We start from the raw sequence: 22,745 nt of genomic DNA, 5'->3' as shown, positions 1-22,745 counted from the left end.
AGGAAAGATTTACAATTAAGTTTGTTTGTTTTAAAAGTAGTTAGGGGGAATTCCTTGGCAGTCCAGTAGTTAATACTTGTCATTTTCACTGGGATGGCGCAGGTTCAATTCCTGGTCAGGGAGCTAAGATCCTGCAAGCTGCCTGTCGTGACAAAAAGGAAAAAAAAGAGAGATTTAGAGGTCCTCCAGGATCTGATCAGATGTTGGCTGGAGCAAACAATAAATCCTTTTGGCAACCTTGACTTTTCTAGACAACAATGAAAGAGCAGGGGTGTGTCCTTAGGCTGATAGAAGCCATTCAAATGTTGGTCTAGTCTCTCAGTGCCAACATTTGGATGTTCATGCTGAGAATTTTGTGGTTTTTCTACACCCTTCCTCCTTTTTAATACCTCACCTTCTAAACTGCCAGAAAGAGAAGAATTACTGGTGCTCCCATTGTGTATATGAGTCTAAGATTAATATGTTAATGATCTCACTGAGTTAAAGTCTGTGTTTTTGCTGAATAGGCACGTCTAACCACCTTTCTTACACATGTTAAGCTGCTGTGAACTTTTAAATGCCCCCCCCCCCACCCCCTACCCCTTATTTTCCATTCTCAACCTTGTTTATTCTCTGTAGAAGTCAAGAAGAATAGACACAGGGAGTTTTAGAATGACAACAGGCAGGCAGCCAAGAGACCTCCCATGCTGAATGGCATTCAACCTTGCAGACATGGAACATTGATTTTGTGTGTGAATCAGAAAGACTGTTCCTTAGGCACCATACAGGGGGAAACAAAAAGACACAATCACTCTTTAACACATTTAGAGAGAATCAAACTTAAAACCAGTATTATGGAACGATAATTTATGGTGATAAATGTGGATGTTTTGGATATTGGAATATTCTCTAAAGAGGAATTGCATGCAAAAGCAAACTATATAGGCTGCTTGGTTAGAATCAGATGAAACCTGGGGAGTTAATGTGAATTACCAATCTAGTAGGGATCCCTTTGCTTCAAGGTCCCAAGAATAACTGTCTAGACAGTCTCTAATAAACAAAGCTAGTTTCTGGTCCTCTAGGCACACTATGGCCCCTGTGTCAAATCTCGCCTTTCTGCCTGTTTATGTATGGCTTGAGAACTAAGAATGGTTTTTATATATTGAAATGGTTGGGAGAATGGTTGACAGATGAAAATTATATGAAATTCAGATTTCCTTACAAATAAAGTGGTATTGTAAAGTGGTATTGCTCACTCATTTATGTATTATAGAAAATACTGCTTTTCCTGGAATGTGACGTCAAGTGGGCCTTAGGAAGCATTAGTACGAACTAAGCTAGTGGAGGTGGAATTCCAGCTGAGCTATTTCAAATCCTAAAAGATGATGCTGTGGAAGTGTTGCATTCAATATGCCAGCAAATTTGGAAAACTCAGCCGTGGCCACAGGACTGGAAGAGAAGGGCAGTGCTAAATGTTAAAACTGCTGCACAGTTGTACTCATTTTACATGCTAACAAGGTTATGCTCAAAATCCTTCAAGCTAGGCTTCAACAGTACATGAACTGAGAACTTCAGATGTATAAGCTCAATTTAGAAAAGGCAGAGCAATCAGAGATCAAATTGCCAGCATCTGTTGGATCATAGAAAAAGCAAGAGAATTCCAGAAAAACATCTACTTCTGACTGGGTGGATGACAACAAACTGGAAAATTCTTAAAGAAATGGAAATACCAGATCACCTTACTTGCCTCCTGAGAAATCTATATGCAGGTCAAGAATCAACAGTTACCAGCCGTGAAACAATGCACTGGTTCAAAATTGGGAAAGGAGTATGTCAAAGCTGTGTATTGTCACCCTGCTTATTTAACATGTAAGCAGAGTAATCATGGGAAATGCCAGGCTAGATGAAGCACAAGCTGGAATTAAAATTGCCAGGAGAAATAGGAACAGCCTCAGATATGCAGATGATACCACTCTAGTGGCAGAAAGTGAAGAGGAACTAAAGAGCCTCTTGATGAGGGTGAAAGAAGAGAGTGAAAAAGCTGGCTTGAAACTCAGCATTCAGAAAACTAAGATCATGGCATCTGGTCTCATTGCTTCATGGCAAATAAATGGGGAAACAATGGAAACAGTGACAGACTTTATTTTTTGGGCTCCAAAATCACTGCAGATGGTGACTGCAGCCATGAAATGAAAAAACGCTTGCTCCTTGGAAGGAAAGCTCTGACAAACCTAGACAGCATATTAAAAAACAAAGACATTACTTTGCTGACAAAGGTTCATATAGTCAAAGCTATGCTTTACCAGTAGTCATGTACTGATGGGAGAGTTGGACCATAAAGAAGGCTGAGCGCCAAAGAATTGATGCTTTCTTTTTTTTTTTTTATATTAATAACATTTATTTCTCTCATGAAGTTACTTTAAAAAAATTGGAATTTAGAAGAGATAAAGGTAAAACAAGGAGTGAAATAACTATAAATGTTCTTCTACTTCAAAAATTGCCTGACATCTGAGCCAGAAGACTTCTGCATTCATCAGTGATTTCCTCTTCATGTGTCATAGAAAGAGTTCAACATGCTTTACAAAATCCATTATATTTTAAGACCATTTCCAATATCTGCTATCATAAATCAAGAAATCCATTTATTCAAGGTTACTTATGGGGAATTAATCACACAGAAAATTTTAACAACTTCTTTTTCAAAAATTAAAGTACAAGTACTTCACTGTATTTGGCATTCCTATACATAATGATGTGAATTCAAAGACTGAAAGCATTAAAGGTATATAATTAAAATTCTTGGGCTTAGACATTTAAAAAGTTTTAATATTTAGAATTCTCACTAACAGATATTACAGAAAAACAAATCAGAATATAAATACAACGTACTCTCCTTCAGATTTCTCCTCTGATTAAGTGGCATTATATAACATACAAAGTTGTTCCAAAATACTTGTACATACTTGTTATACCCTCATAAATATTAAAAAAAATCTGAAAAAAATTGAGGCCAAGTTAACTACCGGCACTACGGACAAAGAACAAAAACTCATGGATTCCTCCACTTCTAAGGACTTCTAAAACCGACCTTCCTAATTTCAAGGAAACATTTACTCAAAAGAGAAAAATTAAAAACAGGTCAGCCATACATTAATAGCTTTGATAGGGTATAGCTATTATGTCAAAATTCAGCCATCAATATACAACCTCATTTCCCATCTAAAGTTAATGAGAATGTATTTTACTTTAAATGGGACATAGTGGCAAAGTGCCAAGAATTAAAGAATAACCTTAAAGTCTTAATTTCATACTTCAAATACCACAAAAAGCAGTAATTCCCAAAATCATGAAAGCATAATGAAATAACTACAGAGAAAAAATGGACATTTAAGTCATTTCACTCTTTCTTAATATCATATAGTGAGAACAGATGTATTTATAACTTCAGCATACGTCATAAAATCATTATTCATTGAAACAGACAAATGTTTATGAGGAACATTTAACTTAAACTTAATAGTTGCTTATAAAATGGCTTTGAAAGACTGACCTAAGCAAATAAGAGTCTGGTCAAGAGGCAGTAAAATATAAATATAAAATATACTACAATGTTGCTTGGGATTACATGTACACACTGCTGTAAATGTATGCATAAAGGTAAAACGCATAACCAACAAGGACCTACTATATGGGAGAGGAGTTTGGGGGAGAATTGATTCATGTATATGTAGGGCTGAGTCCCTTCCCTGTCCACCTGAAACTATCACATTATTAATCAGCTATACTCCCATACAAAATAAAACATTTAAATATATATATATATATATACACAGCAATGTTAAAAACCTCATAGTGTTCTATAGGAAAACCAATAAAGATAACAATCTTTCTGGAGGGAAAAGTTTTTACCATTATGAATTTCAAATGCAAGTTTTATACATGAATTCAATAAGGAATACATTTAAACCTTACAGTGCCACATAATCATCATCCATTTTGTGGAAAACAATAAAAATTATGTACTTTTAAAATATGTGTACATCAAAACTGAAAGGTTAATTTTTACTTTTTCCTTTATTGGCAACTTTGGATGCATTTTTAGGTTTTGGTTCCCAAAGGGCATTTTTTACAAATCTTGAAGCCGCACCCCTGTCCAGCTTGCCAGCCTTTTTCTTGTCTGTTATTTCCTTGACTCTGTTCATGTATACTCTGATTCTCTCCAATTCCTGCTTTACTGGATGTTCCTTGGGATTGACTCCCTGAGTTGCCAAATAAACCCAAAACATTGAATTCAGTGTGTAAGCAGAAACTAAATCCACTTTTGCCTGTTCAAGTGGGTCCAACTTCTGCAACAACTCATTTCTAGAAACAGACATCATGGTCTTCAGCATTTCATCCACAGCACCAATGGAATTCTCAAATGCTGATAAATATTCATGAATTTCTACTGGATAGTCTTCATTAATTCCTTCACCTGCCATTACGATCAACTCACGGGCCTTCGACGTCTGCCTTCCGGAAAGCAGTCGGCAGTGGTCGAATTGATGCTTTCAAACTGTGGTGTTGGAGAAGACTCTTGAGAGTCCCTTGGACTGCAAGGAGATCCAACCAGTCCATCCTAAAGGAAATTAGTCCTGAATATTCATTGGAAGGATTGATACCGAAACTGAAGCTCCAATACTTTGGTCACTTAATGCGAAGAAACAGTTCATTGTTAAAGACCCTGATTCTGGGAAAGATTGAAAGCAGGAGGAGAAAGGAGGTAACAGAGGATGAGATCATTGAATGGCATCACCAACTCAATGGACATGAGTTTGAGCTAACTTTGGGAGATGGTGAGGGACAGGGAAGCCTGGCATGCTTCAGTCCATGGATTTGCAGAGTCAGACATGACTTAGCTTCTGAACATGACTTAGCAACATGACTGCTTTTGCACTGTAACAGAGTTTAATAGTTGAAAAAGAGGCCATGTGGTCACAAAACCTAAATTATTTTGTTTGTGCCTTAGAAGTTTGCTGATCCCTGATGAGATTATGTAGTCCTGCATCAGAATTATTTAAGTGTCATTTGTAGCACTTTTTACATTTGCGGCATTTCCTCTGTGGTGGCAGTGTGCTGTGCTCAGTCGCTCAGTCCTGTCCCACTCTTTGAGACCCCATGGACTGTATGCTGCCAGACTTCTTTGTCCATGGAATTTTCCAGGCGTGAATACTGGAGTGGGTTGCCATTTTCTACTTCAAGGGATCTTCCCAACCTGAGGATCAAACCCACACTCTTGTGTCTCTTGCAGTGGCAGGGGTATATTTTACCACTGCATCCCTGGGAAGGGAGTAAAAATAGGTTATGGCTATATGGGCCTTGAAGGGAGGTCTTCAAATAGCATAGTGTAAGTCCTCATTGCTTAAAGAAACTGAAAATGAATAGCATGTTTACCTCTGAATATCAGCTCAACAAAGGTTTTACACCCTGAACACTGTAAATGAAGGTCAGTAAATTGAAGCTAAGTAATGCAGATGCAGAGGCCTGTATCTTAATTATCTCTGTATCTACCTCACTCTCTCTCTCCTTCCCTTTCACACAGTAAATGATAATCAATAGTTGTTCAGCTGTGTTTGCTATCAGTGACGCCATGAGCCATTGACTGTGCATTGGTAAATAGGTTGTTGGTTACACTTTGGAGCCGTGTCATTCTCAGCCCCTCTGGGTGAAGTTGAGCTTCCCCACACTCAGCTTTAGCCTTCAAAGTATTTTAGGGGCGTGGTATACAGTAGAGCACTCACGAAATGCTTCATCCAAGTCATAAGCTTTAGTCTGTGTTGTTGACTGTTCCTCTGATTTTTTTTTTTTGATTGAGATATTATTGACATACCGTGAAAGTCACCCTTTAAAAATATGCAATCCAGTTTTTTAAGCATATTCACAAGTATGTGAGCCATCTTAATAGTAGAACACTGTCTTAATTGTAGAGCATTTTTGTTACTCTAAAAGGAAGCCCATTAGCAACCACTGTTCCTCCCTCTACTTACCCACTAGCAATTTTGTCCATATGGGTTTGACTCTTGTGGAAATTCTATATACAAACACTCTAAAATCTGTGACCTTCTATATCTGATTTTTTTTTTTACCTAGCATTATGTTTTTAATATTCATCCATGCTGTACAGTATAGCAATACTTCATTCCTTTTCATGGAGCATAAAATTCCATTGTATTTATATTCCACATATTATTTTATTCATTCATCAGTTGATGTAAACTTGGGTTGATCCCACCCTTTGGCTATTATAAATAATATTGAGATGAACATTTGTATAGTATATGTTTTCATTTTTTTATATGTACATACCAAGGAATGGAATTTCCAAGTCATGTGGTAACTCAGTGTTAACTTGTTGAGGAACTGCTAACCGTTTTTTTTTTCTTTTACAAAGTGGCTGCTCTAGTTTACATTGCAATCATTTGCTATTTTCCTTCTTTTTTATTATAGCTATCCTAACATGTAGGAAGTAGTATTGCAGTGTGATTGTGAGTTACATTTCCCTAATGACTGAGGACATTGGTCATCTTCTTCTGTGCTTTTTGGCCAGTTATATATATTCTTTGGCAAAGTATCTGTTCATATGTTGACTTTTACTTTTGTTATAATCACCTGAGGGTCTGCCCTGTGTGGTATTCCAAAAAAAAATTTCCTTCACTCTCTATGTCTCAGTATTTTTTCTCTGCTAAATGCAGTGCTATAGCAGTCAAAGGAAGTATGGTATTCCAGAGAATAGAGAGATCTTTCTTCCTTTTTGCCTTTAAAGATCTTCCATTATAGAGTTCCTGGGCATACTGCTTGCTTATATTTTTTCTATCCTGACAATGATCTCCTGCAATTCTATTACACAAGTTGGTTTAAAAAAAAGACACTGGTACAGGAGAGTAAAAGAATAACCCTCCCGGGAGGGCCAGCTTACTTTTATTCCTAGATTGAGATGGTTATGTAAGCAGTCTCACTCGCCTTTTTGTTTTTCTCCTCCCAGCCTTTCTAGCCAGTTGCCCAACCAGATAATCTTGTGCCTTTTGTTGGTTCTTGTCCCTGGGCCTTCATTATACCCTTTGCTCCTTGGATTGGAAAAAGAGTGTGAAGCTTGTAGGCACTTTATGTCATTTTTCATGTCTACTTCACGACCTTTAAGATCAGTATTACTACTGCTCCCCTTTTATTGCTGAGGAAACTGTCTCACAGAGGTCATAGAGCCCGAGGCATCTCTCCTGATAAGTGTAATGGTTATCCAGATCTTCTTTCTTCATCCTGTTAAATTGTCTCTGCTTTGCTTGAAATGTTTGTGTGGAAAGAGAAACCTAGAAATTTAAGTTAATGCCACATTATAGAAGCCAAGCAGTGAAATCTTTACCCATAATTAGGAGGACTTCGAGTTGGAGAGTAACTTGAATAAAAATGTGTCTACAACTTGGAATGTTATTTTTAGTTTGCTTCTAGTCTAGGCATAGAGATGAATTATTGTCCTGTTGGAGAGGTGGAATCAGATAATTACTTGCATTTGGGAAACTGCCACAAGAGTGTATATAAAATTCTTGAGAGCAAAGGAGACAGCTGCAGAGGTCATGCTTACCCTGAATGCAGTCGTCATTCAGTAGTAGTGGTCAACGCTTCTGATATATTTAAATAGTAGATATTTCAGAGTGTGATTGGACTGGACTGTGTTTGGCGTAAACTTTTTCCTTTATGTAGTAACAAAACAGTTAACATAGTTGTACAACAAAACTGCCAATGTAAATAAAAATTTCCTTTCTGTATTAAGACTTTAACTTTCTCTTGACAGATATGCCAAGAGTTTAATAGCACCTGGGCATGGGAGATGGAGAAGAAAGGCTATCTTGAAATGAGTGTTGAATGCAAGTTAGCACTCTTAAAGGTAATAAATTTATTATTTGTTAAAATTATTTTAATTAAAAAATCACTTTGACTCCTTCTGGTTGAATTGGGAAGCAACTAAAAAGTAGAAATTTTTATTGTTAGTGGAAAAGGACAATAGAATTTTCTTTTTTTTATTGATTTTTTTGGTGATAAAACTCCTCTTTAAATTACTATTTTTGGTTGTTTTTCAATACACACTTATATCTAGGTTTAATGATCTCTGCCTGTAGGGATAATGGCAAACAGTTACCCTAGATTAATTTTATGCATTGGTGGCAGCCTTCAAAATCATTGCTAATAAATATGGTAAACTGTGGTTAATCTTTCACTGATTTACTAAATCAAAGATTCAGGGAAGAAATCTGACTTTATATACACTAATCATATACAAAAATTTTAATTAAAAGTTAGTTCATCCATTTTGGTGCTGGCAGTATGAATTTCTTTTTTTATTTTTTAAAGATAATTCTCCGGAGGCAGTTATCAGTAAGACTGCCTTTGGTAAAAATTATGTATGTCTCAAGCTTTCAAAAATAGACAGCCATTTCAAGAATAAAGTTCATCTAAAAGCTTTAAGAGAAAGTCATTGAAAATTTTATACCATGAACCAATTTGGGAGACTTTAATATAAACACTCAGTGCTTTAGAATATAACTTAATTTTTGGGTCACTGGTTGTGTTAAACCTATAAATTTATGTAATACTAAAATTGTATGTTAAATTAGAAATTTGTCTTTTAAAATTGGTTATTATAAAATAAGTGTACAAAAGAGGAGAGAGGAAAGTGAAAGATGGACAAACATACTATTTCTCTTCTTATCCCTGAATCAGTTTCATGGTTGGACATAACACATTTATTGTGATGGAGGAACATTTATGGGGTAATTAAAATCATGTTGTGACTATTTTCCAGTACCTCTGTGAGTGTCAATTTGATGACAATCTCAAATTCAAGAATATTATCAACGAGGAGGATGCTGATACCATGCGTCTCCAGCCAATTGGCCGTGACAAAGATGGCCTCATGTACTGGTACCAGTTGGATCAAGATCACAATGTCAGAATGTACATAGAAGAACAAGATGATCAAGATGGCTCTTCATGGAAATGCATTGTCAGGTATCTTCCATTGGAACTTTTTTACATTTATTTGCATGTTTCTTACTTTGATCTCTTCTCTACCAGAATATAATCTCTGAGGCTTGGTGATTCTTTTCCATTTATGGGGTTAGGAGTTTCTAGGACCTAGCCTAGTGCCCAGCACAATACGCATTGGAAACACTTAATTTAATTATTTGTCAAATAAATAAATACATTTAATAATATGTCCACTAGGACATATACCTAGTACTTTAGGGAGCTGGAATCGAAAAAATAATGATGCATAGGTAATATACACAGAGAAAACCATTGTTAGAAAGAAATATAAGAAAAACAGAAATATATTTTATATATATATATATGTATGTTTTTACTGTGTTGCATAGCTTGTAGGATCTTAGTTTCCTGACCAGGGATTGAACCCAAGCCCTTGGCAGTGAAAGCATAGCATCCCAACCGCTGCATCATCAGGGAATTCCCAGAGAAACATTAATTGATTTTTATTTAGCTATGTAGGTTTCTATTAGGCATTATTTGTTTATTCTTCTTAAATTTGTCTAATTCATGTGACACATATTTTCACGTGAAAATATACTACATTTTCAGTTTTTCCTATGCATACATTTCTTTAGTGAGGTCTGAAGAAATCTGAGGAACATTATGCTTTTTTGTCCTAATCCATTTTTAAAAATCTTGATTTCTTATGTTTGTATTGATAAATATATTTAAATGGAAACATTTAATTTAATATAAAGCTTTGAAATAAAACTTTAAAAAAAATTGATTAGTGACTCTCGGATTGTTATTCAGAATCTTTGTGTCTCCAATTTCCTGTATTTGCAAATTAACTATTTAGAATTTGTTGTATTAATTTCCATAATTTATATTAATTTTGAAAATATTATAGGATTTATAACTAGAGTAGGGAGAACTAATGGATATATGTCCAGTGGCTTATGAAGACTCTTTTAACTTTAACTCATCTTTGATTTTGCTTGGATTTTAGCAGATTTTTGTTAGTGGTCATTTATTAATGTTTTGAAGAGAAAATTCTAGAAATTCATAATATTTGTTTGGGTCATGGAAGCTGAAGTTTTATTCCCTAAGAATAAACTTTGAATGAGCTCTTGGGGGATTGTTTTTTGACCATTCTTTCATCATATTATTATAAAATATATTATTATATATTATATCATATATGATATTATATAATAGCATCATATATTATATAAAATATAAACCATATAATATGGTTTTCCATATAGTTAACTTACTAAATTAAAATAAAGTGGTCCTGAAATAAAATGTACTCACCATCTCTCCCTGTGAATACATACATTAAATAAGGTTCTGTTCATGATGTTTTACCACCATTCTACTGTTTTCTTTATTAAACTTGCATAGTTGTTTGAGACAACTGCTTTGTGGAAGAAAAACTTACAACAGAGAAAAATTATTATGAGTATTATTAATCAGTCATATGTACTTTTAAACAACTGCTAGTATATGATGTTTAAGTAGATAATATCCCAATGCATGATGTAAGAGAAAGACCATAGATTTTATAGCTAATAAGTGAATCTAGTTTCCTCTGCTTATCATCTGTAGGAAGATTGCTTAATTACTCTCATACTCTTTCCTAAAATGAAGTTGGTAATACTTCCCCAGTAAAGCTGTTCTGAGGACTATAAGAGAAGTCATACTAAGGCTGTATAGTACATGCTCCATAAAAATTTGTTCCTTCTCCTAACCTTTTAAATTACTGCATTTTCTTACAACTTCTAACCCCAAAGGTTGAAACTTAGTTACTTCATAAGAGAAATGTTTATCTGCAGGAAGAGAAAAGGGCAAATTTGCCAGCCAGCTTTTTCCAAATATGTAGTAATATTTGGGATCCTTAATAATACTTTGGGTGTATTGAGTCTGATTTCAGGTAATTAAAGGCAGATTCTAAAAACTGATTGTCACACTACTGTTCCTTAAAGTCATAGATTTGAATTGCATGCCTGCTTGTGTAGTAGGCACTGTGCTGAGCAGTGGGGGATGTAGTGGTGAATAGTACAGCTCTGGGATCTCTGGATGATCTTCATGCACCTGTGGAATTCCTTATATTGTAAGCAGTAGCTCTTAGTTGTATTTAATGTGTGTATTTTCTAGGGAAGTATCATAGTTTTGATAAATTCTTGATATGTTCTGTGACATGGCATTTCAGTTAACTTTAACTTAACATACTAGTACTATTTTGGACAAATGTAATGAGCTTTTTTCACCCATATAAGTCTCATGTTTTTGTGAAGGTTGAATGTGAAAAGAATTGTGTTACTATTCTTTGTATTCACTAAGTCTGACATTCTTTTGTGACCCCTTGGACTGTAGTGCACCGGGCTTCTCTGTCCATAGAATTTCTCAGGCAAGAATATTAAAGTGGGTTGCCATTTCCTTTTCCAAGGAATCTTCCTGACCCAGAGATTGAACCCGCATCTCCTACATTGGCAGGTGGATTCTTTACTGCTGAGCCACTAGGGAAGCCCTATTATTCTTTTCTTTCCTCAAAATTGAGATCTTAGTGGTCACTAAAATACATTAGGTACCCCAAACAATGTAGGGCATCATTACGTTTGTCACTGACAAGATGCTTCCTGGAGTATAGTATTTAGAATTGGATGTCAAACTCTTAAGAAGAATATCAATATAGTAGAATGAGTTCTTTATGGAAGGAACCACAAGAAAATGATTTAATAAACTGAAAATACTTGATCTAGCATAAGTTTAGGGAGATACAACTATCTGTAAACATTTAAGGAATTGATTTGCGTAAGAGTATTTCTTTTAAGGGCTCAACCTGCATCAGTGGATATAAATTATGGGGTAGTAGAACTGAGTTTATGGAGGTGAGAACATTTGTTTGTTTTATATTGCAGAGAAATAATTGTTGGAAGACTGATAAGATGCTATCAAAAAACATTTTCTAAACTTGCAGGTTTCAGTCTTTTTCAGAAGATAGAAGAAGGGAGAATAATTCTGAATTCATTCAATGAGGCCAGCCTTACCAAAACCAGGCAAAGATATTACAAGAAAAAATTATAGATCAGCATCTCTAAGGAACATAAATATAGAACTTTTCAAAAAATATTAGCAAATCAAATCCAACAATGCATATATATATATAATATGACCAAGTAGGATTTATCTCAGGTATATAATACTGGTTCAATATTTGAAAATCAGTTTTCACAAATCAGCAGGCTGAAGAAGAAAATATCACATGATCATGTCAATACATAACAGAAAAACCATTTGATAGACGCCAACACTGTTTGATGATTAGAAGTCTTTAGTAACATAGGAAGAGACAGAAATGTCCTTGATTAAAAAATTGTACTGGAAATTTCCTGGCAATCCAGTGGTTAGGACTCTGCACTTCCACTGCTGTGGGCCCAGGTTCGATCCCTGTTCAGGAACTAATATCCTGTGTGACTGCTAAAAAAGAGACTGATTTCCTATGGAGGCAGAAGATAAATCCTACACAAAATTGGAAGGTTTCCAATACTTGACTTTCAACAAAAGTGAAGGATCATCTAAAGGATTTGTTAGTTGAGTGTTTTAAATTATTTTTTTAGAAGCTACCAAAAACCTACATGTAACATCTATTTAATGAAGAGAAACTTGAAGTTTTTCCTATGATTAGGAACAAAGCAAGGGTATCTACTCTCTCTATTCCTTTTTTTAACATCATATTGGAAGTTCTAACTAGTGCAGTAAAAAAAGGAAATAAAAGATATACACATTGGGAACAGAGAAATAAAACTTGTTGTTTGCAAATGACATCATTTTCTTTGTAGAAAGTCTAAAAGAATCAACCAAAAAATCTCCTGGAACTAGTTTATTGTTGTAACAGTGTTGCAGGACAAAAAAATTAATACACAAAGGCCAGTCACTTTGATATATACCATCAGCGAATGTATGATATCTGAAATTAAAAGCACAGTACCATTTACATCAGTGCCCCTAAAGCTGAAATACCTAGGTGTAAATCCAACAAGAATATGCACAAATCTATATGAGGAAAGAAAAGCTAATGAAAAGAAATAAAGAATTCCATTATTCCATGTTCAAATGTATAAGAACACTTAATATTGTCATGATATCAGTTCTTCTCAACTTAATCTGTAGTCACTGCAATCCCAATCAAAATTCCAGCAAGTTATTTTGTGGATATCAATAAATTGACTCAAATTTATAGGCAAAAGACCTATAATACACAGTGTTATAAAAGAACAAAGTTGAAGTACTAACCTTACCTGAGTCTGTGCCTTTCTATAAATCTACCATGATGAAGAATCTAGTATTGTCAAGAGAATAGACAGGTAGATCACTGAGACAGAATAGGGACCATTGAATTAGATGCACACAAATATAGTCAACTTATGTTTGACCAAGAAGCAAAAGGAATACAGTGGAGAAAAGATAGTCTTTACAAATTGTCTTGGAACAACTGGACGTCCGCATTCAAAAAGCTGAATCTAGACACACACCTTTACAAAAATTAACTCACAGTGAATCACAGACCTACATATAAAATACAAAACTATAAAACTCCCAAGAAGAAAGCATAGAAGAAAATCTAGATGACTTCAGCTTTGTTACAGTACCAAAGGTGTAATCCATCAAAGAATTGATGATACTGGACTTCATTAAAATTAAAAACGTCTGCTCTGTGAAAGACAGTGTCAACATAATGCAAATAGAAATCACAGAATGGGAGAAAATTATTTACAAAAGACATATCTGATAGAGCACTGCTATTTAAATTATTATACAAATAACTTTTAAAGTCCAACAATAAGAAAACAAACAATCTGATTTAGAGTGGACCAACGACCTTATCAGACAGATGGCAAGTCAGCACAGGAAAAGATATACCATGCCCAATGTAATCAGGGAAATGGAAATTAAGACAACAGTGAGGTATTGCTAGACACCTACTACAGTGACTAAAATCGAGAATAGGTTTCCCATTCGCCTGCAAAGCAGGAGATGTGGTTTCCATCCCTGGGTCAGGAAAATCCCCTGGAGAAGGAAATGGCAGCCCACCTCAGTATGCTTGCCTGGAAAATCCCACGGACAGAGGAGCCTGGCGGGCTCTGGTCGATAGGGTCGCAGAAGAGTCGGGCACGACTGAAGGACTAAACAGCAACAATAAAGTCGAGAACACTGATAACCCCAAGTGGTGGTGAGAATATGGAGCAACAGGAACTTAGATTCATTGCTGATGGGAATGCAGAGTGACACAATCCGTTAGAAAGATTGTTTGGTGGTTTCTTGCAAAATTAAACATCATCGTATGAACCAGCAGTCATCCTCTTTGGCATTTGCCCAAAGATGTTGAAAGCATATGTCCTTACAAAAACCTGCACATGAATGTTTGTAGCAGCTTTCTCAAACTTGCCAAAACCTGAGAACAGCCAAGATGTTCTTCATTAGGTGAATGGATAAGCTACAGTGTATCCAGACAATAGAATATTGTCATCTAAAAAACAAATGTGCTATCAAGCCATGAAAAGATAGAGGAAATTTAAATCGTGTTAATAGGAGGCAATCTGAAATTAACTGTATGATTTCAACTATATGACGTTTTGAAAGACCTTGTATGATAATGTTCGTAGCATCTTTGTTCATAATAGTCCTCATATATGGATTATTACTTAGCATTAAAAAGAAATGACCTATAATGCATGCAACTCTGTGGATTTGTTGCTAAGGAGTTATAATATGTGAGAAGTCAAAAAGTACATACCATTTTATTTAAGTTCTGGAATTAACTCATGTATGCTTACAGTGTTCGAAACTGATTCCATTTTGCTTTTGGTGGAGGAAAGGAATTGAGTAGGACAGGGCAGGAGGGGCTTTGGGATGATAGTAATATGGATTATACAGGTATATGCATTTGTCAGAACTGATTTGCTGAACACCTAAGATCTGTTTATTTCAAAGGATGTAAATTATACCTCATTAAAAATATTTTAAATATTAATAAATATTTCATAGTCATTTTCAAAAAGCTGTTTCCTAAATAGTGTACAGAGTTTCATGTACACATAATTAGGAAATCTGTCAAGGCATTTCTGTGATTAATATAGCACAGAGTTTGAAAATATGGCCTCTGAAGTCAGACTTTCTATAATTCAGTTCTGCCTTTAATATATACTAATTAACTCTGATCATAGGCAGATCATTGTATCTTTCTGCATGTTCTCACTTTCTTAGTCTAAAAAATGGGGGTAATAATAGTACTTATTTAATCAGATTATATTAGAATTACATGAACTAATTCATGTCATGATTTTGGAGTAGTGCCTGGAGCATAATAATCACTCACTAATGTTAACTTCTGTTATTAATATACTCCTGTCAATATCACGCGTTAATGCCTTCTTTCAGTTTCTTGATCCCCTTAGATACCGTTGTCCTCAGTTTTCTTCCTTTTTACCTGCTCAGTGATATGAAATTATATGAGAAAAATGGAATATTATTGGTGAATAGTGGTATCATATATTACAGACATCTGCTAAAGACTTGCTGTATCACTCTCCTGGGCTCTGAAAGGGAAAAGACTTAATGCCATTCCTAAGCTTTCCATATTGTTGGAGGGAAATAGGAAATGATAATGTAGCGTCATAAATGTGATCTGTGATGGAGATTAGTCCAGTGTGCTGTGGAGGATCCAGATATCTAACCCATACTTGGCAGAAGACGATGCTTATGCTTGGCTTTGTTTTTTTGTCTGTTTTTTTTTTTTTTTTTAAATTGTGCTACCAGATCAATTGCTTCTGAACAGTTGCTTTTGTTTATCCCTACCAATTCTAATTCTGAACATCCCTTAAGAAAAGTCATATTCTGTGTTATAATAATTAGAGTGATATGTTCCATTTCACTCAAGTCTAGGTTAACTGTAGGTGCAGATAGTTTAGAATCTGTCAAAATCAGTCAGTCTGCCCAAAACTTGAGCTTCTAACCTTTCCACTGCCTTATGTTTCCCCTATCACAATTATCATGGATGCTATCATCCATGTTTGCTTGGATCCAAACCTTGGGAGGCACATTTTCTTTTTCTCTCACTTCACATACATTCTATCAGCAAATCCAATCAGCTCTCTATGTAAAATGTATCCAGTGTTTACATGTTCCTTTTTCCTTACATGCATCTCCAAGCCACCATCACTTTTAAAAAAATACAATTCAGTGATTTTTAGTATATTCACAAAGTTATGTGATTATCACTATCATCTAACTTCAGTGCATTTTCCTCACCCCACAAAGAATCCCCACACCCTGTAGACTGGCAGTTTCTCTCCATTCTCTCTTTTTCCAGCTTGTGGCAGCTGCCAGCCTACTTTCTGTTTCCCAAAATTGCCTGTTCCAGACATTTTATGTACATAGAGTCATACAATGTGGCCTTCATGTCTGGTTTCTTTGAGATAGCATAATATTTCAAGGTTCATCTATGAAGAATCAGTACTACATTCCTTTTAATAGCTAAATAATATTCTGTTCCATGGATGTACCACATTGTTTTTCCATTCTCTGCTTGTCTTTGAAACTTTGAACTTTTATTTTGTATTGGGGCATAGCCAGTTAACAATGTTGTGGTAGTTTCAGTTGCACATCTGGTTGTCTTTGAAATAATAATTGGAGTTAGTCCAAAACACACATTGGACTGAAGAAAAAGTGTAAACACCTGACATCATAAGAGAGCATGATTTAATACGTCTGAATGAAGAAATGTTTTAAAGAAAATAAAGCAATGGAGAGGGGGAGGGCAAAACAACTGAATTGTTAGAATCCACAGACTCCTTTATAAGGTCCTGTAGAGGACCACTGGATGGCTTCACATGTAAATTTTAGCAAACCATTTTTTGTTTGTTTGTTCTGTTGTAATTAATTTTTAATGGAGTATAGTTGTTTTATAATGCCATGTTAGTTTACTCTATACAGCAAAGTGAGCCAGTTATGAATTCCACCAAACAGAGCGATGTTAACACCTTTGCTTCTGAAACTATTGGAGAAAATTGCAGAGGAAGGCAATTTCCAAACTTATTCTGTGAGGCCAATATCATCCTGATACAAAAACCAGACAGGTGTCATAAAAAAAGGCCAGTATCAATAGGCCAGTATCATAGACCAGTATCAGTGATGAACACTGAGAAATCCTCAGCAAAATACTAGCAAACTGAGTGCAACAAATTAAAAGTCTTAAGACTCCACACTTCTACTGCAGGGAGCATCGGTTCAATCCCTGGTCAAGGAATTAAGGTGTCATATGCCTCATGGCACAGTCAAAACAAACAAGCTGATAAACATTATAAGGATCCTACACCATGATCAACTGGGATTTATCCCAGGGATGCAAGTGTTCTTCAGTATATGTAAATCAATCAACATGATACATGAACCACATTAACAAAGAATAAAAGCCATATGATCATCTTAATAGATGCAGAATGCTTTTGATAAAATTCAATGTCCATTTATGATAAAAACACTCTAGAAAGTGGACATAGAAGGAGCATCTTAACATCATAAAGGCCATACATGACAAACCCGCAGCTAACATCATACTTACTGGTGAAAAGCTGAAAGCATTTCCTCTAAGGTCAAGAACAAGACAAGGATGACCACTCTCTCCACTTTTAATCAACACAGTTTTGGAAATCCTTACCACAGCAATCAGAGAGGGAAAAGAAATGAATTCAAATTGACAGTGAAGAAATTAAACTGCCACTGTTTGCAAATTATGTGATGCTATTCATAGAAAAATCCTAAAAATGCTACCAGAAAACTACTAGAGTTCAACAGTGAATTTAGAAAAGTTGCAGAACACAAAATTAATATACATAAATCCGTTGGGGTGTATATACACAATGGAATACTACTCAGCCATAAAAAGAAGGAAATTTTCCCATTTGCAGCAACATGGGTGGACTTGAAGGGCGTTAGCAAAGTGAAGTCAGAAAGGACAAATACTTAATGATACCACTTGTACGTGGAATCTAAAAAATAAAACAAACTAGTGAATAAAGCAAAAAAGAGGCAGACTAGCAGATACGGAGAGCAGACTAGTGGTTACCAGTGTAGGGGGAGGTACAAGCTATTGGGTGTAAGATAGGCTCAAAATGTGTTGTAAAACATGGAGAGTAAAACCAGTATTTTGTAATAACTGTAAATGGAAGGTAACACTTTAAAATTACGTTAAAAATAAAAAGTTCTGTAAAAAGTGGTAAGAAATTTGGATGTAATTTTAACCTATATGTATTTATTAAAATTTCCTCCACTCCAACTTAGGGCTTTTAAAAATTATTTAACATACTAAATCTAATTGTAAGATTGAAACAGGAGAAATCCAGATGGGTAGTTTTCTGTTTTTAATAAGATAATGGCTTTATTAGGTTTGCATTTTAATGTAATAGACAGGTTAAAAGCCTTTAGGAGAGTTCTTTAATCAACTTTTCTGCACATTTTTTTGTTGCTTAGAGTACTGGAAATAATTGACATGGATTTTCTAGCAAGTATTGGCATGCTTCTAATGTTCAAAGCTTTTAAAAGAAGGTATAGTGAAATACTTCAATGTATTTTTCAGTTTCCAGCATGACCTCAGAAAATAACAAATGGATTGGGGCACTTATACATATGAAATTCTCATTGAAATATGATGATAATAACATTAAGTGGATAGAGGCTTAGGTTAGAAGCAGATTGGGCTAATGAAGTTCAAAAATAGAAACTATTTTTGTTTTTTGTAAAGTGGGTATAGTACCACACAATCTTGAAACATCATCTGATATGATCTACTACTATTAGATAATTAAAAGTCTAAAATTGTTCATTTTATTGTGTATGCTAATGTGATAGTTATACTATGTATAAACATATAGTCATTCCCATGCACAATATTTATAATGTGTGTTCTTTCTGATAGACAATGGCAAAATGATTGTCCTTTTAATTTCTGAAAGATGTTTGTCACTGACAATTTTTTACTTTCTTTGGAAACCAATTTAATAATACTTAAGAGAATCCAGTCTTACATAGATAAGGAAACTCAGGTCTATTGAAGATATATGACCTGTTCAGGGATACATAGCCTTTTGGTTTAGGAACAGGGATTCTATTTATTCATTAAATATTTTTTAGAGCCTACTTCATAAGACAGTCCCCACTTTCAAGCAATAGCGTTTAGCTAGAATGGTGGTGGAATTGGAAAGGGAGGTGAAAACAGAGGATAGAGGACATATGTGGCATGACAGATAAGAAAACAAATAATTTCATCTGGATACTAACTACATAGAATTAAGATGTGCCTGCACAGTCCTTTGATGACACAGATGGGAAGATCATGGTGCTGATTAACTTAGTGGCAGATCTAGAACTATATTTCCCAACTCTTAGCCCAAGGTTTCCTTTTTGTTTCTGCTGTTAACAGTTTTTCTGAGCAAGAAAAAAATTTGAATTATTATATATAATTATTTATGATTAAATTATTATTTTATTGTTAATTATATGTGGCATTAAAATTGACCATATTATATATACCTTTGGATTTGGTAGTAAAAATAGATAATTTGTAGATTGGTATCTTATTTGGGATTTTCTTTTATTTTTATTCAAATTGAATTTACTTTGATTTTGTACTCCTGAGAGATTGCATCATATTTAAAAAAATTATCAAACTTTGGTTTTTGTTTAATTTTGTTCCTACTGTTCTTTTTAACCAAAGAGATTTGAATTGCCATTCTAATAAATATATAGTCTAAGATTCCTCGTTGGCGAAGTTTATTTTAATATGCATTCATTCCTAATACTTAATTTTAAAATTTAAGGTTAATTAGGGTTAGCTGTACTAGTGTTTTGGCTGTTCTTAATGTGTTTTTCTTTTTTAAACGTTAATTTCTAATAGGTGTTATTCTGAAATCATTTTAAAACTGAAGAAAGATATTTTTAAAAATTTATATAGTATAGTTGATTTACAGTGTTGTGTTAATTTCTTCTGTACAGCAAGGCAACTCAATTATCCATATAATATTCTTATATTCATATTCTTTTCTATTATGCTTTATCATAGGATGTTAAATATAGTTCCTTGTGCTATGTAGTAGGACTTTGTTGTTTATCCATCCTTTATAAATTAGTTTGCACCTGCTAATCCCAAACTCCCATCCTTCCCCACCCTTATTGGCAACCACAAAGCTTAGAACAGGAGAAAGATTTTTATGCTGCCTTCTGTTTTTCCTTTTTTTTTTAGAAATCGAAACGAGTTGGCTGAGACTCTTGCTCTCCTGAAAGCACAGATTGATCCTGTACTATTGAAGAACTCTAGCCAACAGGACAGCTCTTCCCGGGAAAGTCCCAGCTTAGAAGAAGAGGAGACTAAAAAGGAGGAAGAAACAACTAAACAAGGTTTTTTTTGTGTGTTTTGTTTTTCTTTGTTTTGTAATTTCTTCTCTTTTCCACTCTTCTTCCCACCTATATCAATTGAATTTCCCTCAATTTGAAAAGTTTTAACTCTTCCTGTTAAAGGAAGTAGATTTTTCTATCATTTAATGAAAAAGAAAAAGAGGCAAAAAACCATTGAGTACTTTGGTCTTTTATACTGAACATTTAAAAAATTTACATAAAAGTGTTCCAGTCATCAAAACATGATTATCTTTTACTAATTTAAGAATACAAAGAATATTAGTGAACTTTAAAAAAATTATTGTGGTAAAATATACATAACATAAAATTTTATCATTTTAACCATTTTTAAGTGTTCAGTTCTGTGGCATTAAGTTCATTTGTATTGTTGTGCATCTGTCACCTCCATTCATCTCCAGACTTACATCCTCCAACTGAAACTATGTACCCATTAAACACTAACTACCCTTTTCCCCTCCCCTTAGCCACAGGCATCCATCATTCTACTTTCTGACTATGAATCTGACTAACTCTAGGAACCTCACTTCAGAGAAATTATGCAATATTTGTCCGTTTGTGACTGCCTTATTTCACTGAGCTTAATGTCTTCAGTATTCCTCCATATTGTAGCATGTATCAGAATTTTTCTTTTTTAATGTTGATATTCTCTTGTGTGTGTTTACCACATTTTATCTATTCATCTGTCACTAGACACTTAAGTTTCTTCTACCTTTTGTCTATTATAAATAATGTTGCTGTGAAAGTAGGTGTACAAATATCTGCTTGCACTTCTTTTGGGTATATGCCTGGAGTAGAATTTTTGGATCAGATGATAGTTCAGTTTTTAATTTTTTGAGGATTCGCCGTATCGTTTTCTACAACTGCTACACCATTTTACGTTCCTATCAGTTCTGCATAAGGGTTCCAGTTTTTTCACATCCTCCACATCACTTATTTTTTTTTTTTTAAATAATAGACATTCTAATGATGTGAAGTGGTATTTATGGTTTTTGATTTGCATTTTCAAAATGACCAATGATGTTGAAGACTTTTTCATGTTCATATTAGTATGTGTTGTTTGGGAGAATATTTAAGTCCTTTTTTAAGTAAGCCCATTTTTAAATCAATTTTGTGTGTGTGTGTGTGTGTGTGTGTGTGTGTGTGGTGTGGCTTGGTTTTCTTTTTTTGTTTTGGGTCACCCTTAGCAAATTCTTAAGTCTATGATAATTATAGTTTGATTTCCTGATTGACTTTTTTAATACAATTAACTGAGCAGATCAAATCCTAACCTTTTCAGAAGATCAGAACCAAGTCCTAACTTTTCTAGAAGCAGAGAAACCAATTGAAGTTTTGTCTAACATCGTTTGATTAATACTTTTTCTTGATAACATGCCTTTTAATGACAGGGTATAGAATCTGCTCTCTTTATTGTCCTTTCTTTCTCTACTTTTAGTTTTCCTTTACTGTTTCAATTAGAACCTGAAAATAGTATGTTCTTACCTTGTTTGCTGCTTTGGGGAAACCAATCATAAAGTCATCCCCTAGCTGCAAGCATTGCATAAAACCAAGTAATTTTGCCTTTTAATGTAGGGTATAATGTTTGTACATACCAATATTTCTTTCAGCAAAAATCCTGATTATTCTCCTTTTACTAGTGATTATATGATTTAAAATATCTTTGGTGGTTTTAATCATGAGCCATACTTCTGATTTGGCAAATTCTTTTCTATATCCTAAAATTCAGTTTGTGACTATATCAGTAAAACTTAATAATTTTTAAAGTAGTCTAAACCCACTTTTGAATTTTCAGATTTTTTAAAATTGAAGTTTAATTGACATACAGTTTTAAATTTGTTTCAGGCGTATAAAATAATGCTTTGACACTTTTATTTGTTGTGAAATGATTACCTCCTTTAGAGAGCAAAGAGGAAAGGAAGAAGAAAAGAAAACCCTTTCATGGTTAGAGAAACTGTTGAAATTTTCTTTTCTGATTAAATTTGTTATGACTAGAATCAGCAGGTGAAAATTTAAGTTGTCATTCATAATTTTTGGAACGTGTCAGTGGCATGGTTTTTGACTGTCTATAGATTCCCCTATAATAGGAACATACTGATAGCAAAAGTAAAAAACTGTAGTATCTGAAACTAAGATCTTAACAGAACTTGGGTACTCTGGGCGTTATGACTTCTCAAACCTCTCCAGCCGAAGATCCCTTCCAGAACTAAACTCCACACAGAGCTTCGTGCAGTCTGCTGGGAATAGGATCTAAATTAAATAGAACAGGGACAGTAGAG

At 34.4% G+C, this 22,745-nt stretch overlaps 2 protein-coding genes across 2 annotated transcripts in view; one reads left to right on the top strand and one right to left on the bottom strand.

The window, feature by feature from the left end:
• Positions 1-22,745, top strand: part of RSF1 (remodeling and spacing factor 1) — a 148,711-nt gene that overhangs the window by 79,783 nt on the left and 46,183 nt on the right. Inside the window, exons 3-5 of the mRNA XM_061168097.1 lie at positions 7,805-7,897; positions 8,813-9,018; positions 20,300-20,454. Coding sequence (XP_061024080.1) covers positions 7,805-7,897; positions 8,813-9,018; positions 20,300-20,454 — 454 coding nt within the window. The remainder of the gene's footprint in view (positions 1-7,804; positions 7,898-8,812; positions 9,019-20,299; positions 20,455-22,745) is intronic.
• LOC133074149 (nuclear nucleic acid-binding protein C1D) lies at positions 2,993-4,510 on the bottom strand. The gene has a single exon (XM_061168089.1). It carries the CDS (start codon positions 4,458-4,460, stop codon positions 4,035-4,037), a length of 426 nt encoding a protein of 141 aa, XP_061024072.1. The 5' UTR covers positions 4,461-4,510; the 3' UTR covers positions 2,993-4,034.

This window comes from Dama dama, chromosome 2 (assembly GCF_033118175.1).
Source record: "Dama dama isolate Ldn47 chromosome 2, ASM3311817v1, whole genome shotgun sequence".
NCBI lineage: Eukaryota > Metazoa > Chordata > Mammalia > Artiodactyla > Cervidae > Dama > Dama dama.
The sequence above is the reverse complement of the archived record's forward strand: the minus strand, read 5'-3'. Positions and strand labels throughout refer to the sequence as shown.

Excerpts from the sequence above, each read along its gene's own strand:
- LOC133074149 (XM_061168089.1), bottom strand. The coding sequence starts at position 4,460 with ATGGCAGGTGAAGGAATTAATGAAGACTATCCAGTAGAAATTCATGAA.